Source organism: Equus quagga, chromosome 7, assembly GCF_021613505.1.
Source record: "Equus quagga isolate Etosha38 chromosome 7, UCLA_HA_Equagga_1.0, whole genome shotgun sequence".
In the NCBI taxonomy this organism is placed as follows: Eukaryota; Metazoa; Chordata; class Mammalia; order Perissodactyla; family Equidae; genus Equus; species Equus quagga.
Window position 1 is genome coordinate 120397420 of NC_060273.1, and position 18275 is coordinate 120415694.

Sequence of the window (18275 nt, forward strand, 5' to 3'; positions counted from 1 at the left end):
TGGCTTGAGGCTACCTAGCTTACTCTCATTAGATGGGTATGTCCAAAGATATGTGAATATTTCCCATACAGAGAGACCCTGGGACTTTCATATATTGCTGAGATCTTAATCAAAACTGTACTGATTGCTTGGGAGTTGGGCCCTATGAGAGAGGAAATAAATCAACCTAACCCAATGACTCAGTTATATTAGTAAGGTTGTAAGATTGTTTATTTCTAAAAGATAAAAAGTATGATTTTAAAAATATAGTTCTATATTTTACATTTGCAGAAATTTTGCATTGTGTTTGTCAGATTGTTCATGGTTCTCTCCATATTTAGCATTGCAAAATGAACTTATATCCCCAAGAACTATTTCAAACAGTGGGCATTGCTTTAATGAAATATCCACATGTCAAGAGAAGATACACCTTTGGATTCAGTTAAAATCAATTTAGAAACCGTTTGCCTTATATTATATTCTCAGTGCTTCAAAGTATTTATAATTGTTATAAAATTATATAATATCGAAGTGAAGACAAGTTTACACATTGAATTTTTGAAATGTGAATTGCATCCAAATGAATTTTTGCAAATGAATGTGGTTCTGCTTTTTATTTGAGCCTCACAGCCTCATCATAGAATATATGTGTTATTATTCCCATTCGGTAGATGAGGAAACTGAGATTTAGGAAGCCATGAGTTGGCCAAGTTTGTACCACCCGTGACAGGCAGAGTGACAGGCATCGTCCTCCAAATACTGCCTGGCTCCATCCGTGGTTTAGAATCTCCTCAGAGGCTGTCTTCTCAAATAGCCCTTCCCTGGCATTGTCCACGTCTGCCCTTTCCTGTCCATTACCTCCTAGCCTGTTCTACTGTGATATTTTCTTTATAGCACTCTCCCTCTAAAATCATCATATTAGTGCACTTATTTATCGTCTCTTTCTCCCTTTAAAACATACGTGTCGTGAAGACCAGGACCTTCTTTGTTTTGTTAACAGTGGTGTCTCTGGCACCCAGCATCCTGCTTGACACATTTATGTCTCTGTGACTAATGATCAAACTTTTTCACTGATAGCTGTAATATTAAGCATCAAGATTTTGGCTCATGGTCTCCGATGATGTCAGTTTAGCCAGGATTTGATTGCCCACGTGGTCCAAGCTAAAGTTTAGTTTAAAATCTGTGATGAGAATACACAAATAGAGTTCCATGTAGGTCATCTGCTCCAAAGCTGGGGCAAGTTGCCTGCATAGCATCCGGATAGAGGGTCTGCACTGTTTCCACGCATCTTCATCTCATTTACAGCTGATGAATTATGTCCACCAACTAGGAAATACAAAGAAAATGATGGAATAAAGGATCAACCTTATATCACTCCTTTGTAACTGTCACCCTTCCTGACCACCAACCCTGACGAAAGTTCTCAAGTATTCCAACTGTGTGTTACACAGCCCTAGCGTGTTGTACAGTCATGTAGAGTCCTCTTGTCCTGGAGTTTTGCACAGATACAGGGAGGATATAGTTTAGAGAGGAATGCTATTAACTACAAAGTGCATCCTGAAGGCCATTTAGCTCACAATGAAGGTCTGTGTTTTAAAATAGCACTATAACAAAGTAACTACAGAGTTTTGGCAAGGGCTGCAACTATTTATAGAACTAGGGAAGCCATAGTAAATAGTGCCACAGTACCCAGGCCTCCCTCGCCATAACCCCAAACTTATGAGAAGCACTGTAATTATATTTTTCGACTTTAAAAAAAAAAATCATAGTAGCCATTATCAGTTTAACCGTACGGAAGCTCAGGCTGAGATTTCTTTTTTAAACGCATAGTTTTGATTTTCAACAGCTGCACTGGGTCTCTAATCATATATTATCTTTATGAAGCCTTTTTCTAACATATGTTAATTGGCTGTTTTCTGTGACAAATTATGAGCTCTTACTTTGATGAGGTTCAATTGCAATCATGTTGGAGTCGAGTACATAGAGTTTCCACCCCTGCTGGCTCCTCAAACCACTACAAACATCCTCACGTCACTGCTGTGCTGAGTAATGGCAGGATTTGGGCTGGCTGATTTCGCTACAGAGTTTTTTTTTTTTCCACAGGATATTTTCAGCTTCTTTGTACTAAATCTGTTGCAGGGTTTGCCCTTTTTAGCAGAAGCATGCTCTAAAATTAACATCAAATCTTATTGGAGATTACTATAATACAGTGAGAAATATTTCATAATACAACACCCCAGCGTCTGTTTTGCTTTACTGAAATTTTAGTACATTTATTATACATTTTTCAAAAGTCAGTTGTGCAGTTGGTAAGTATTTTCTAAATCATCAGCATTTTGTAATAAACATTTCGCATTTCCGCTTTTGGGGAGAAGAGCAGTTATTTATTGAGTAGGTGACTATCTATTTAGCTATCATACAGAAAACGCACAGACCATTTTTTTCTGGGTGTTGCCACACGTCAGAACGTTAAAGATTCCATTGTATTTTCTTTTTTCTTTGCACTTACATCTGTTGGTCAAGTATTAAAAAGAAGTACATGTTCCATCAAGGTTAATGTCCTATAAGATGCATAGCATCCATTCCAGTTCTCTATCCTCATGTCAGTTTTTAATGTATGAGTAGGATGAGCAGATATGTTCTAATCCATCTGCTCCGAGAACTGTGACAGATAGCCTGCATCACATACCAACAGATGATCAGTGATCGCTATAATTAGAATAGATATAAAAATACAGTACATTTGTTTATATTCACAGGAAAGTAGTCAGGGTAATTGATTAAGGCCTTCAGAAGCTGTGTCAAATACCAGTCATATTGGGACTAATTTAACTCTTTCTGCCTTGATATCTAAGGTAAGGGGCTCTGTAACTGCGGTTCTCTAAAGCCAAAGCGAGGGGTCACGTTTCCGTACAGGTATTAGAGTTTAGAATAAGATGAGCCAGCTGTGAATAGGAGCGACTCCTCCTCGTGAGGCTGTTTTTAATCAGCCATTTCCCTGGAGGGGCACACAATCAATGAGCTTAAATCCTGAGGCTACCTGTGCTGCTAGGAAGGCCTGGGAACATCATTACAGAACTTACAATTGAGCGTATGTGAAAAAATTAGAGCAGAAATTAAGGGTAAGAAAGGTTAACTTCAGAAGTCTTACTTTAGTATTGCTCTTTTAGAGGGTCTTAAAGAGACCATTTCAAATAGTAAATAAAAAGGAATATTAAACCTAACTACATACAGATACTATTCTATTAAATGATCATTATAAATGAGCCAAATGAAAAGTTATTATTGATTGATGTTAACCAGAACTGTTTAACGTGTCTGTTATTTTGGGAAGGTGCATGGGGGTCAATTTCAGCATGAGTAAACAAATATACAGTTGTTTTTTCGTCAATCGCACTACCGCTAGAGAGAACGGCTTCAGCAGTCCTGCGTGATATTTCAGGTGACTGCGAAGTCCGTTGATGCAGTGTGTCTTCAGTGACTGTACACAAGGAAGTTTAGTTCCACTCGATAAGACACACACTTAATTGGCTTTAAGAAAATAAACCAAGGTAAAGAATGATGTGTAAATGAAACAGAGAACTTGGCACTTGACTGTATGGAAGCCCGTGAGCCATGTGGCTTAATTGGGGCCAGTTGGGATCGTTTAATGATTGCTGTCAGAAGATCAGATTTAATTCTCCGTATAAGAAGACCACAGTGGGATAGAGTTAAACAAATTGTCATCAGAGGTTTCAGATGAACAAAGCCTTAATTAGGTTGATTAGGATGCTGTAAAAGAGATGAAGAGAAATAGAAAAATTGATGAATCACTGGGTTCCATGGTGAGCTGCATGTAATAGCAATATCAAATATCTGGATTTTGAGAGATATTATTATGATATTTTGAATATTATGTATACCATCATGGAAATTTTTATGTAAAATTTCTAATGTTTAGAGACAAAAATAAATGACATTCAATATAAATAGCAGATGATTTATCAAGCATATTCTCCTAATGTACAACAAAAATGTTGGCAGAAGGACAATAGTATTTCTTCCCATTTCAAGGTCATCTTTAAATGTTAAATAAATTGGGAGAGTAAATAGCAACAGAGGCAAGTTATTTTCAAGGACATAATTTTCAGTCATTTAACATCATATTTGAATACAGAATAAAACAAAGCTTTTACTTAGAATGTCCTTTTAATCATTCCTATCACAATCTTAATAATATTGTGATTATTTACAGGTGATAATACTCAGGACTACTTAGGCATCTTAAAGTGTACTTTTATTGCTTTATCTACACATTATGAAAGATTAAAGTGTGTTTTTTCCATTTGCTGCAGTTTTGTGGAAAATGTTCTCTCTGCACACACCCCCGCCCGCAACAGGTATTAGTAAGGCTGAAAACTGTGTCCATTACATACGGCTTTTGAAAAAAAAAATTGTAGAAATTTCCATTTTAACAGTGAAACATGATATATAAAAGATTAAGAAAATAGTGAACATAGTTTTTTTCCTGATAGGACCATGAGATGCCTGGGAATTTATATTTTTGTCATAATAAGATGAAAACATATAGTAGCAGCATCTCCCACTTCAAGCCTCACTTGCTTTGAAGGCTGACGGTTCTGTTGCCCTGACATTGCTGTTGTATAGTGCTTAACTTGCTTTGTTCAATAACAGCAACAAAAATCCAGCTGCATGTGCTTATTGAGAGGTTACAGCTGGGGAACAGAGCCCGCTCGGTGATGCTAAATAGTAGCTGTTGCTTTGTGAGGAAGACAGAGCAGGATTTACCTTTGTGGTAAGTCCTGCCACGTCACTAAGTGACCTTTGGAAGAAAACGTGGTGGCTGCACTGTTGTGAAAAGTTAGGAAAACGGAGACATGATAGAACCCTGAATTAATTATTGAATATGATGCAGAAAGACTATAAACAGTGGTTTGATTGACTAGCATGAGGCTCTTGACATATTTAGACCACTTGGAGTGTATTTTGGCATGGAGAATAGAGAATGCTGTTTAAGCGGCAGTGTGAAAAAAAGGCCCAAGCAAAATGTACCATGGACCACCAAGACAGGGAAGCTGTGCGTCCCTCATGTTATTAAATTGTTTACAATGCAGTACAGTTGTTTAAAGGTATGTGTCTCCTAAATTCTAGAGCTGTGTAAATAAAATGATTTGTGTCAGTGATAATGGCAGGTTAGGCCCACTTATTAAATTAATTGCAGGGGTTTTCAAAACGAGTTCCTTCTTAGCCTTATTATATTTCTGACATACATTTCATCTCCTTTTGTCCTTGGGGAAAGATATTAAAGTAGGACTAGAAGCATTAGCTAGAGTTTTCAGCAGCCGTGGTCATTGGGAAAATTGATGTATTTCCCTAGTTATTTCTACTTTCGCAGCCTGAAGCTGTTCCGTGACTGATACTTAAGGAAAGCTTCTTAATTTTTATAACACTGTAAATTTTTTCTTTTTATAATGATTATTGTTAAAGGATAAATGAAGCATCACCTGTTAGAAGTTGCTCGTCTTCGGCTTTGCAAATTCAGGTCTTCCTGGTTTATGTGAGGACTACAATTCACTTGATAGTCTTACTGTGTGATGTGACTTTCAGTTTATCCCTCAAAACTGAAGCCGTCTGACAGGTAGTAGGCCATGTTCCCAATACCACTGTGTACCCAGCACTTCACGTATAGTACCACTTTCAATGATCATAACCATCCTGCAAATGAGAAGTATGTTCCCAACTTTTTGTAGGGCAAGGCATTAAATCATCAATCTGTAGTCACTCAGCTTCTGGGTACCAAACTAGAGCTCAGACCCTGAGCTTCCTGACTCCAAAATTCATTCAGCTTCCATTTCTCAGTATAAATTATCCTTGTTCCATGTATGAGATGCTAATAAATATAATTAAGGATTAAGTGAGGCTATCAGTCTGCTTCTGTATAAATAAAAATGTGAAAATGTTCTTAGTAGTAGTCATTAAAAATAGCAACTGAAGAAAATACTCACCTGAGAAAGAAAAATTTAATAAATGATTAATCAGCTAAGAGTTATTGGCTCCTACCGTATGCCTGGCACTGGGGTAGATACTGGGAATACAAAAGTGAGACACAACAGACTTGGCACACAGATGTCGAGGAAGGCAGGTGGACTCGCAATTTCAGTTTTGACAAGTGCTACAGGGAGGGCACGGTGCTGTGACCCTCCTAGGGGAATTTGATGTGATCAGGAAAACATGGAGTACTTCCTGAGGAGGTGAAACTGGAGCTGAGACAGAAGGAAGGGAAGAAGTCAAGGAGGCACAGAGGCAAAGGAGGTGCATTCCAAGCAGAAGGAATTGCGTACGCAAAGGCCCTGTGGTAGGAAGGAGCATGGCAAGTGTGAGGAACTGAAAGACAGTCGACATTCTTTATTATTTGTATGAGTGATATTATGTGACCGAGACTTGAAGACGACACAAAATGCATCATATTGACACAAAATTGGAATAAATTGAGAAGATAACTTTGTGTTTGTCATGATGCTATTTATCCAGTGGGAAAGAATGGCCTTTATTACTCTTATGAGGATGAATGTTGGCCATTTGCCTTTAAAATGAACGCAGCTTGCATGCATAGCTAGGGCAAGATAGCATTCCGTAGAATACATGATAAGCTTAGAAATGGAGTGACTTTCAGGACCAAGGAAATATTCTCCAGCTCTTAGACATCACATAGTCACGTAACAATAAGAATAATAATAATTATTATATCTTTTGAAGTTCGGAACACCTCTTAGGGGAGAAAAAAATAAAAGTTCTACTTGTTCCTTTTAACCAAAATATAATTACATGCCTCATATATCTTTCAAATATATCATAAAGTAGAAAGTTAAATGTATCTAGATGCACAATAATGAGCAAAGTTTTCCACTTAAAATAATAATGAATCGCTTAATTGTTTGAATTATTAAAACCAGGCATGCAGCAACTGGGCTTTTGATCATTTTTGTCCCTTACTGAGTATCCAGCGTGTGTTTATTTAACAGTATAATTTCTTATGTGATATAGTATGCTTGGTTTTCAGTCTTGAGTTTTTACAGAACCTCATATGAAGATGCTGGTGTTAGTGAAAATGTGAGTCAACGAAGAAGTTATTTGCTACTATGGGTAAAAGAAAACCAGAATTCTTTCTTTGCAAATTGACATCACATATTTTAATGTTTTATCATTATTCATAAGCTGTTTTTATTTAAGCAACTGCGTTGTGCTGATTGTAGCAAAATACGTGCTTTGCAAAGATCAGTTTAGCAGAAGAGAATTAATTTCTTCCCACATCTTTTAATGTGGCATGGCAGTCTCACTCTGAGATCAAAACACGTAACTGAAGGTTATGTTTAATTTCTAAATCAAAGTGTTGTGGGAAGATGATTGAAATCTGAAGATGACTCAGATCCACTTGATAAGTGGTTTTCTTCCTACAGAAACCTCATGGTAGACTGCCATTTCCATGTTAGAAAGAACCTAATAGTGATGAGATTAAAATAAATAGTTTCACTATATACTGAAAGTTTATGTTAGTTACTTTGGTTCTTAGTCTTAACTTTTTTAAAGAACTTTGAGAGCTTCAATAACATAGGAATCTATTCCCCCTCGATCCAGTATATCTTTTTTTAAACTACGAGGGGCAAAGAAATAATCAGTGTGTTTTACCAACCACCATTGATTTTTTTGGACAGATCTGTAATTCTTTTTTTACCAAAATTTTAATTTATCCGTTTGGCTCATTGCCTGTGTAGAATTCATTTGCCTTGAAGGGTAAATGAAAATGATATGGCTGCATTGACCACGTCAGATGATTTCTGTGAGGCATGGTAAATGGTAATTGCACTGTATCTCCTCCTTCGCCAAAGTGAACTTGTTTACTTATTTTTGTTTCTTAAAACAATCATGCAAAACAGTAACCTCGAGCTGAAGCGGATTTTTCTCAGGTGTTTTAAAAATAGAAATGAAAAATTTTGTCCCCACGTCTGGATTTCTCTCATTGTCCCTTATCTGAACCTCCCAAAGGCCTCTCTGTGTGGGGCGTACGGCACAGCACACTCAGACAGTTCTGCCCAGAGAAGGAAGTGAAGAGTTTTGGTTCCCATTTTACACTTCTGGAACAGTTTAGGGAAGGAAGCACCTTTACACCTTTTATTGTTCGTGGTTGCTGACATCATATCCTTCCCTGACCAGTCTGTGCGTGTTTCCTGCCATTCTGTCAAGATTCTTCTGTGTTACTGGGAGGGATTTGGAGGAGGGAGAGAGGGAGGAAAGAGAGCAAGAAAGAGTGAGGGAGGGAAGAGGGGGACGGGAGGGGGGAGGTGTGTGTCACTCAAGAGACCTAGTTTGTAGATGAGAGAGCCGGGGTGGGAGCAGGCACTTTAGCATCTGTCCACAAGGCATTCTTCTCTGCTTGGGTCTCAAACCACTTTGCCTTCATCTGTCTGCTTATGCCAAACTCACAGTGAACAGAAGCCTGCCATAATGAAGTTCCCCTTTTTAGTAAGCAGCCTGATTTTATTTTTCTTCTATTTAGCTTGGCAAAAAGGAAAAACAGTGCAGGAGTCGGTAACTCTATAGAGTGTAACTATCGGAGAGCATTTCTTTTTCTTTCTTTCTTTTTTTATTTTTTTAATTGCTGATTGTTTCTGTGTAAGTCTGTCATTTTCCAAGAACGCTTCTCTCATGTGGAAAGAAGTCGCAGCGAGGCTGCGGGAATTATTTTAAGCTTATGGTGGATGGTACATAATGCAAGTTCTCTGCGTAACTTGAAATTCTACTACGTGTAGTTTAGCTATTATATTCTTTTCTTCATATACGTACAAGACAATTTGCCAGATTACTAAAGTTATATAGTCTCTTTTTCAGCCTCACTAGGCCTCCTACAAATTAATACTTGAAACTGACATTACAATATAATTTTTGCATAAAAATCAGGTTAGAGAAACACTTGTGCTAAGAAAACAACTACTGAGCTACTGTTGACCTTCCTAACTCTGAATTTTTACTGACAGCCTTGAAATGTGGTGGCCCATAATCAAATATTCTAAGCCACATGTTTCATGACATTTTACTTCATGAAAACAGTCACATCACCGCGACATACTACTCTGCATATATACTTAACAGTATCAAATTTTGCGTTTTAGAGATGTACAAAAGGCAACACTTCAAGAAATATTCATTTTTATGGAAAACAAGAAAATATTTCCATTTTGTTGAAGTTTAAACTTACTTCTCTCAACATTACCTTGCATATTTCAAAAAGGAAAATATATTCAGTGGCTTTTTAATCAACTGTTTTATATGTATATTTGATATATACATATAAATTCCTTTTAAATTCATGTTTAAGAATTTTAAAAATCTTTGCTTTTTTAAAAAAGTGTCTCTCCTTTCTCAGTTGTGAAATACGGGGTGGTGATACGAAGGAACTCTGCTAAGTTTGGGTCATCAGGAACTCTCTCTGTCTTTCTGAGACTTTTCTCCAGGGATGTTTCTCTACATGTTTGGTTGTTTGTATTTTGAAATCAGGATCTGTAGAAGTTCTCGTCTTCTCCGCCTTGTCACCACACTCTAATCTGTTCACCCTGACCTTCCACCTTGAAGTGAGTAAGCGCTTAGGCAGGCACAGTCCTGTAAGCCGATAGTGCCACTGGCCTCAGCTAAATGAAAGAAAGGAAATTGTCCCATATGCATTTGCTGTGGATTCCTGGGTTGGCTTTTCTGCGATAGAGGAAGCCTGTTTGTCTCTTTGGGGTCTTGCACATTCATGGGAAATACCGTTCCAGCGTGCTGCTTGCTTCTAAGGTAAGACTATAGGAAACACAGGAAAGTTGCCCAGTCGAGTGATATTTAAGACCATTTCTAAAAATAGATAGATGGACAGTGTTTGGCAATAGTGAATACATGATGCAGTTGTGCTTTGTGGGTTTTTCATATTTTAATGTGATTTTAATATATCTTATGATAGCTAATTTTTTCCTATGTCTTTGTCAAATGTGTGTTATCTCTGTAACTCTTTAAAACTTTTGAACTACTTCCAACATTTAAAATTACCGCGGGAGTAATAGTTCTTGATGAGCACTGTGTGGTGGTGATGTTACTCAACCTATTTATTCTCAGAGGCAGAACTGAGCTGCAGTTTAACAGAAAGGCATTGGGCATAAGAGAATGGATGGTCTTAGTATTTAAGCAGCGCTTAATCCACCGGAACTAATTATATCATAATAGCTTCTGCAATTAGATAATCACAGAACACTTAAATTTAAAAAAAATGTACTCAAGGTGATAAAGAATTTAGAAATTAAATTAAAGAAATCAGAAGACAGCTGATGATCAGACCAAGTGTATAACAGCTTTCCTGTTCCAATAACTTTGACTTGGAGCCAAACAATCTATTAAATAGCCAGGACATTGGCTTAGCGTTACATAATGCATGTGGGAATTTATCAGGTTGGTTGTCAGACACCAACTAAAATAAACAGGGAAATTCTGAGCAGTGTGTAAAGTGGTTGCATTCTTTGACATAAGACAGAATAGAATAATTGAAGCTGTTGCTTGCAAATCAAGAAGCCGTTGTAGGATGCTTTTTGTTAACTTCCACATTTCACAGCACTTCACTTTGATTACGTTCAAATATTTTCAGATATAGTTTTAAACAAAGTAAAACATATACTCTTAATACTCTAGGTTCTCTGGGTTGATCTTATATTATTGATGATCATTTCTTTAGTTTTAATTCATCACCTAAAGATTTCCAGTATATAATAGCAAGCTTCTATAATTTTGTATCTTACTGCCCAAAGAGAGATGTCTTTTTAAAATATTTAAATTTAGAGGACTGATGGCTTATTATCAAAAGTGTAGTTATAAATGGAATAATCCTTCAATTTTAGCACCATTTCTTTCTTTTCTATGAATGATTATCTTTTTTGATTTCTTGTATTCGAGAGAGCGCTAAAAGGCTTTCAAAAGGAAAAGACAACCTCACTCCTGATAGCTCCTTGTTATGTAAGATTAAATATCCCATATTATTTTTATAGTGTTCTCATAGCAGTGACTTTTGAAAAATAAGATTAAAGGATTTAGATTTAAATTAGTTGTCATTTACATCTATCAAATAGCACTTTCCAAATAGTCCATCCTATTTGCATAACGAGGGACATTATCACCTCTGCTGTCAAAACATGAGATTGTTTTCCTTCAGAAATGAATTAGCTGCCCTACTTAGCATACACAGGTACATAAAGGTTCATTAACTCTCTGATTTAGGTAATTTTTCATAACAGAAGGGTGAAAATAGTCACCTAATTTCATTAAAAAATATTCAGAAACTCTTTGCAAAAGACACATTTCAAGTGTTGGACTTTAAAGCGTAGTTTTCTTCATTTAAATGACTGTTGAGTTACTTATGAGATTATTTTAATTGTAAAAACAAACCATTCCAACTTGATATGCTCCTGCGTGGGATGTGTACTTTTAATAAATGCTTACTTTCATTCATTTGATTGGCTTGCTTCCATATGGTTTTATTTTTTAAAAATTAGAATATGGCAGTTCTTATGAAACTGGCTTGCTGTTGAAGTGGTATTTAATTTTTCTTTCTTTTCAGCAGGAACGAATGCAGGAATTTGGGAACTGAGCCGCGCAAGTGCTGAAGAAGGAGATTTGTTTGGAGGAAACAGGAAAGAGAAAGAAAAGGAAGGAAAAAATACATAATTTCAGGGACGAGAGAGAGAAGAAAAACGGGGACTATGGGGAGAAAAAAGATTCAGATTACAAGGATTATGGATGAACGTAACAGACAGGTGAGTGGGGTAAACTTTTTTTGGTATCATTATTTGCATGGGCTATTTATGACATTCTCACCAGATATATTAAGGGTACTGAAAACGTTTTGAATGTACAAACATTCATTAAGAGAAGTTTGAGTGAATTAAATGTGGCCAATTTAAGTGTTAATAGTCTCTTATATGTAAAGGGGAAAAAAATCACCTTGTCTGTTAGAAATAGCGTTCATACATTCATGATTATTCACTTTTTACTTGAACATGAATTTTAAATGGGAGCTGTGCTTGTGTAACATGAATAGCTTAATAATTAAGAGTTAATAAGCATAACATTGCTACATTGCACGCATCATCAAACAAAGATATTCTTATATTCATGGGAACGAGACCTTTTGTGGTCATCCATTGAAAGGTTTATAATGTAGGCTAAATATCCTGTATAAAAATGGCTTTCATTCTGTTCATAATCAGAGACTTTGAAATACATCCAAAATATTTAACATTGTGCTAAACAACAACAAAGAAAACATTCACACAAAATATTAGTAACTTAAAACTTATAGGAAAGAACTATTAGTTAATTCACACCGTTTTCTTTAAACCCTGAATTTTCTAAATATTGAGGCAGATGATGTTATAATGTTTTTTCTAGAACACCAATGATAGTATCTGTTTGATACATTTAATCTATTCTAAAGACGTTATACGTCCAAATGCTCTATTCAACAAAGACCTGCATATCATCAATGTCTGTGATTTGACTGTATTTTTCTTCACTCTTGGAGGAGATTTAGTTAGACCATGTAAGGATAGCTGGGTGGTTTGTATGCATTCTAATGTTAAGTATCCAATAACGGTTCCTGGGAGAATTTACAGTACTGCCAGATCCCAACCATTGCAAATGGATAGTGGAACCTACAAAACAGGCATTCCTGGACCGTGGGAAAGAAGAGCGTTTTGCCTATTGCCCATTTATAGTGGGGACAGCTAAGAGGACATCCTTGGAGATGCCCCTAGACTGTAATATCCCCCAAATAAAGACACCCTCCCTCCTCTATTGTCTTTTCTATCTTCTTGGACCTGCAAGTGAGACTACAACTGATTCGTGGTTTAAAATTTTATGTTGCTACGGGTGTAAACTGTAACGAATAGAAGTAATTGTTTATGCAGTCAAAGCCAATATACCATTAGGAAGTAAAGAAACTTTTTAGATTTTCATGTTTATACTCCCTTAAATTGTTATATTTAAGGTACATATGACTTGAACTATTTTTGTCTGAAAACTGAGCTAAAGGATGAATAATGCTGAGATTTATGATGGATTCCTTCAGTGTTTTCCTACACATTGTTTATTGCTATGGGTCAAGCCAAAAAGCAATAATTCTGTCAAGATAAAACCACAGTATTTTTTAATTGGTTTATAGCTTGAAATTGAAATTAAGACTGAAATATTGAACGTCATGTACCATTGACTGTTTAGACCCTGTGATTTGGACTAGAATCTATTTTGGGTGCAGTCAAAAATTATATGAATTAGCATCTACACTTCATTAATGATACCAGGTAACTTTTAGGTTCATGAAATTCATTGTATCTTCCTTTTCCTTATAAAGAGAGAAGAAAATTTTTGCAGGTTGAAGTCATGAGTTTTCGTTATGCTTTATAAAGGAACATAAAACTCACACAGGGATACAAGAATTTTAACACCATACTTTTGAGCTAATAATTGAATATCTTTTCTTAATCTAAATAGAGTTGCATCTACAATTGCTGTTACTCTCACCCATGTTAGAAGTCATAATAACTTTACGAGAAGAAAAATGATTAAATTTAGCTCAATTTATCTTATTATTTTAATCCTAAAGATGAATTCCTTGATTTTTTTTATCTTATAGGATTTAGGATCTATTTAGTTTTTTCTCAGTCTTTAGGTAGAGTAGGCCCTTTAATTCAATACTCCTACATGGAATTAATGAAATTGAAAACTGCCATGTTTTGCTATATATTTCAGTGATTATTTTAGATGGCTATTGACAATCTTAAACAGCCATCTTACTTATAAATGGTTGTCATGCGTGCCTCTCGCCTACTAGGAGAGTGGTCATAAGAGCCATTCGGAGAGAACCTAAAAGATGTAAGTCACTTCTGATAGTCCACACCAGCAAATATACACCAGCATATCACACCAAGTGCGGAGACTCCCCTTACCTGGGCTTCCTTTAAACTGTGTGTTCACATGTCACAAAGGAAATCTTAACTCCTTTGCCTGTTTTGAAGCTTCCCCTACTGTAGACTCCCTAACAGAACCTCACACAATGGTTCACCGTCATCTTTTCTTAAAAGTAGTAAAAGCCTGCTCTGCTAGGGCAGGTGTTTATTTGGCTATACAGAGAACAAGGTGTGTTTTTACAGAATAAGAAAGAGTGACTGAAAGTGTGAAATGAAATATTACAGAGCTGATGTGATAAGTTGTATATCATTAAGAAATAAAACTGTTGGAAAACAGAGCAGCTAACTGTTTAAATTGAATTTTGCCCTTGCTTGATCTTTCATAATGGAAATAGGGAACAGCTAAAATTCAGAAACTGCAGTTGGATACATAAAATAGTTTAGAGGAGGACAAAAGGTAACAGCTAGTTTTATTTTTTAAAATTTTCCAGAGTTTCCAAGTATATGAAAACTACTTGTTTCTCAATGTCTAACATAAGCAAGATGGATTTCTTAAGCTAATATGTAAAAATGGATAAAATCGTGAATTGTCATTTGTCTTACAGAAATTTTCAGATAGCTTAATAAAATTGGCTGCATGTACCAAGAATTCCATATATGTTATTCCGTTTAATCATTATTAAACCCATTTACAACCGAATATTTATTTATTTATTTATTTGTTAAATCAACAAATATCATTAGATTGCAGTGTGCCTAATATTAAGTACTCAGTGGTAAACAAGAAGAATCTCATCCAGCTTATTGTCTGCCACAGAAGTCAGCAAACTTCTTCTGTAAAGGGCCAGACAGCAAATATTTTTGGCCTTGTGAACCATACGGGCTTTTTCTCAACTACTTGACTCTGCCCTAGTGGTGAAAGCAGCTATGGGCAATGAGTAAATGAATGAACGTGTCTGTGTTTGAATAAAACTTTACTGACAAAAATAGGGGACAGGCTGGATTTGGCCTGTGGGCATAGTTTGTGGACCCCTGGCCTAGTGGGATGAATCAGACACGCAAATATATAATAAAAATTTTGTTCATATGTGCTATGAATGAAACTATCAAAGTGCTAGGAAAGAGTAACAGGAGGGGCTTTATTTAGCTTAGGGATTGAAGAAAGGCCTCTCTGAGGAAATGCTAAACGATGGGAGCTAAAAGAAGAGTCAGACTTTGGCAGGTGACAACATTCCAGAGGGAACAGTATTTGCAAAGTGGCTTTAGAAAGGAAGGAGCTTGCTAAGGAGCCACAGGAAAGCTGTGGAACTTGAGTCTGGTGTGTATGACCTTAGAGAGATGAAAGAAAAGATTAGATGCTGGGAGGGCCTGGACAATGCAAAGCCTTGAAGTCAGATAGTTAATAGTAGGAGGTGGCCAAGATTTGAAACCCAATCTTTCCCATTAAAAAACAAAACAAAACACGCTTTTCTCAATTATGTCATGCTGTTTCCTGTATAATACAATGGCTAAGAGTATGGTTTTATGTCATTGCTTTTCCCAATTACATCATACTGCATCCAGAATAATCTAGTGATGAAGAGCATGGTTTTTAAAGACACACAAACCTAGTCCTGGTCCCAGGTCTGCTACCTATGACCCTCCAGCAAGTGACTTCACCTGTTTGAGCCTCTCCAGTTCCCTCATCAGTAGAGTGAGAATTGAAAAATAGTACCCACCTCATTAGGTCATCGAAATAATTAAATCAGGGGATAAATGTGAAGCACCTACCATATAATGAGTGCTCAATAAATGTACTGTTAACTCTACCTATTAAGACTCGCGCTCTTTGAACCATTTGCTATAATATTAATGGGATTTCCATCAAAGCAACTCCTGCGCTGTGTAGCAGAGTAAAGAATGGTACCTGAACCTTCATTTCAAGAGAGTTTGCCTTAAGAGTATCAGGGAGATGGAAGGAAAAGTGGAACCGAGTAGGGCAGGAGCACAAAGGAGCCTTCGAAAGCTAACAAGAGGGTGAGAGAATCGTGTCAGAGCAAGAGCCAGCTGATGGCAGAGGATGGCTTGTGGACAGGAAGGAAAATCACACATTTGCAGGGCTGTGGCAAGGATGGGAAAAGTACTTTCCTAAGTTCTCTGTTGGGAGACTTATTTTCAAATGTGTGTTATTGACCAAATTATTTTGAACTACTTATTACCATTTTTCTCACTTCCAGCTTCCGGCTTATTCTAACACTACAACTTGAATCTCTCATCTGCATTTTTTGTTTTCACCCGTTAAGTGCCTTCAGCAATTAGGCAATCGTCTTACCCTCCTACATTTACTTTGTTCCTGAAACAGCCAGATTTTTAACTGAGTTTTGCCTTTGTATGACTCTTTTTTACAAACAGAATATACTTAGAAATCTGTTACATCTGTTGTATCAAGAAGAAAGATATATAAAAATTAGGCATGCTTAACCTAAACCTGTTTACTTGTACGTTTGTATTTAAAATTTTCAGCTCTCCCACTTTGAAATGATAGAAGTAAACCCAAATTTATTTGTGTGACTTGTTATTAAAAGACATTTGAATATTTGAATAACTATAAGGGGAAAATATTTGCCGAATAACACAGTTGGGGTCTAATATAGTCAGTTAAGGGAAAAAGATTTTTAAATGTTTTAAGTTCTTTCCTTCCATCAGATCTGGCACACTAATAGTTTTTGCCAGCAAACAAAATTTCATGTAATTATCAGTGCAATAACTGGAGCACAAATTAAAAACAATTAGCAACATTCTCCTGTTAATAGAACAGGAGAATCCCCTTATGAATAAAAAGAATTCAGAGTTCATAGCTGTTAAATTTTCTGAATTTTCTCTTATGTTCTTATCTCAGTTTCTGCATATGATTTATAAATTATTTTAAATGGGCTTAGGAAAAAAACACTGGAGAAATAAGTTGAGTGTAGATGCAGCCTCTGACAGTTTCTACATACTGATGTTTTTAAACTAAATCTGATATTTTCTAAACTGAACCAAAAAAGAGATGTATTGATTTCCTCAAATGACTCTCTTAAAAAGAAACCAATTTTACTCCTTACTTTCTGCTGTTTCCACTATTTTACATTCTTCTTGGAATTTTAGCTAAAATTTCAATGGAATTTTTACTGTAACGTTCCTTCAAGTTGATGCTCAGAATATCAGTACGTAAAAGGGCTAATTACCGTAGAGTTTTAAACTTGAGGGTCACAACCTACTAACCTCATACCAGATTTGTTGAAATTGAGATAGATCCACGCTTTAAATGGGAGGAACTGGATAATTTACAAATACAAATAAATTGCTTCAAGACAGTAACTTTGTAACGAATTCTGAACCGTGAGTTAAAGAACAGAGTAGTCCAAGGAGACCATTTTCTTTTGTCATCACACACAGAACTTCCAGACTTGGCAGTTGCCTGTATGCATATCGAGCAAGTATGTATTACTTGAGAGGAAATTGTACTTTAAATACGATGGAAGAGTTATCCATGTTAGTCAATGAGTATCTGGAACCTTGTTTCAAATCAAGTGAATAAAAAGTTACATCCGTGCAAAAGTATTGGTTTTTCTACCCTAATCCAAAATAAACCTGCAGATACCTCGTAACGATGATGATTATGCCTTTTTTCCCTCAGTATCATTTCTTGACAGCTGACTGCCTCCCCTAAACTTGTATTAAAATTTTTATTTAACTCACTTTATATAAATAAAATTAGGGTGTATCATAGTAACATATTAGGACACAGTAGTACATCTCAGAATTGAATTATAGGATGTATTGATGTATCCTGTGGATGCCTGCTTAAAGGCTCCTCATGAATATAAGTTAAATCTTTCTTTGATTAATCTTAAAATCACCAAGGGGAAAAGTTTTTGTTCAAAGAGTAGAATTACTGATGATTGAAGAGACTCAAAAAGATAGAACAGAAAAGAAAGTACACAAAGTGTACTTTCGTGACTTACCAAATCAAAGAAAGCAGTAGCCAGAGCTCTCAGATGTAGTTTAACAATGTGACGTCAGGCCATTCATTTCTATTCTATTCCTAGAAATTTGAAAACAATTCACAAATGATGTCTCCACTAGACAGTTGAATCATAGCGACAGTGTTCCGCATGGTTACTATACATCTCATATGGTGTGGGACATTTTATATTTGTATCAGCTAAATCTATTCCTTTATGCCAGAGAGATAGTGTCTCAACTGCTCGAACTCATTCATTAACTTTCCTTTGATAGGAAATCCAAGAGAAACCAAAATTTTCATAGGGAAAAAGATAACTATTCTCCTCTAGA

At 36.1% G+C, this 18275-nt stretch overlaps 1 protein-coding gene across 10 annotated transcripts in view; it reads left to right on the forward strand.

Annotated features, from left to right (window-relative positions):
• MEF2C (myocyte enhancer factor 2C) overlaps positions 1-18275 on the forward strand; it is a 166587-nt gene that overhangs the window by 61394 nt on the left and 86918 nt on the right. For 6 of the 10 annotated variants that reach the window (XM_046666978.1, XM_046666983.1, XM_046666986.1 and 3 more), the window contains one exon: positions 11612-11807. In XM_046666978.1, coding sequence (XP_046522934.1) covers positions 11754-11807 — 54 coding nt within the window. In that variant the 5' untranslated portion in view covers positions 11612-11753. Of the gene's footprint in view, positions 1-8372; positions 8500-9531; positions 9808-11611; positions 11808-18275 lie in introns of those variants that run through there. The other 4 variants (XM_046666979.1, XM_046666977.1, XM_046666980.1 and 1 more) reach the window with 3 other exon arrangements.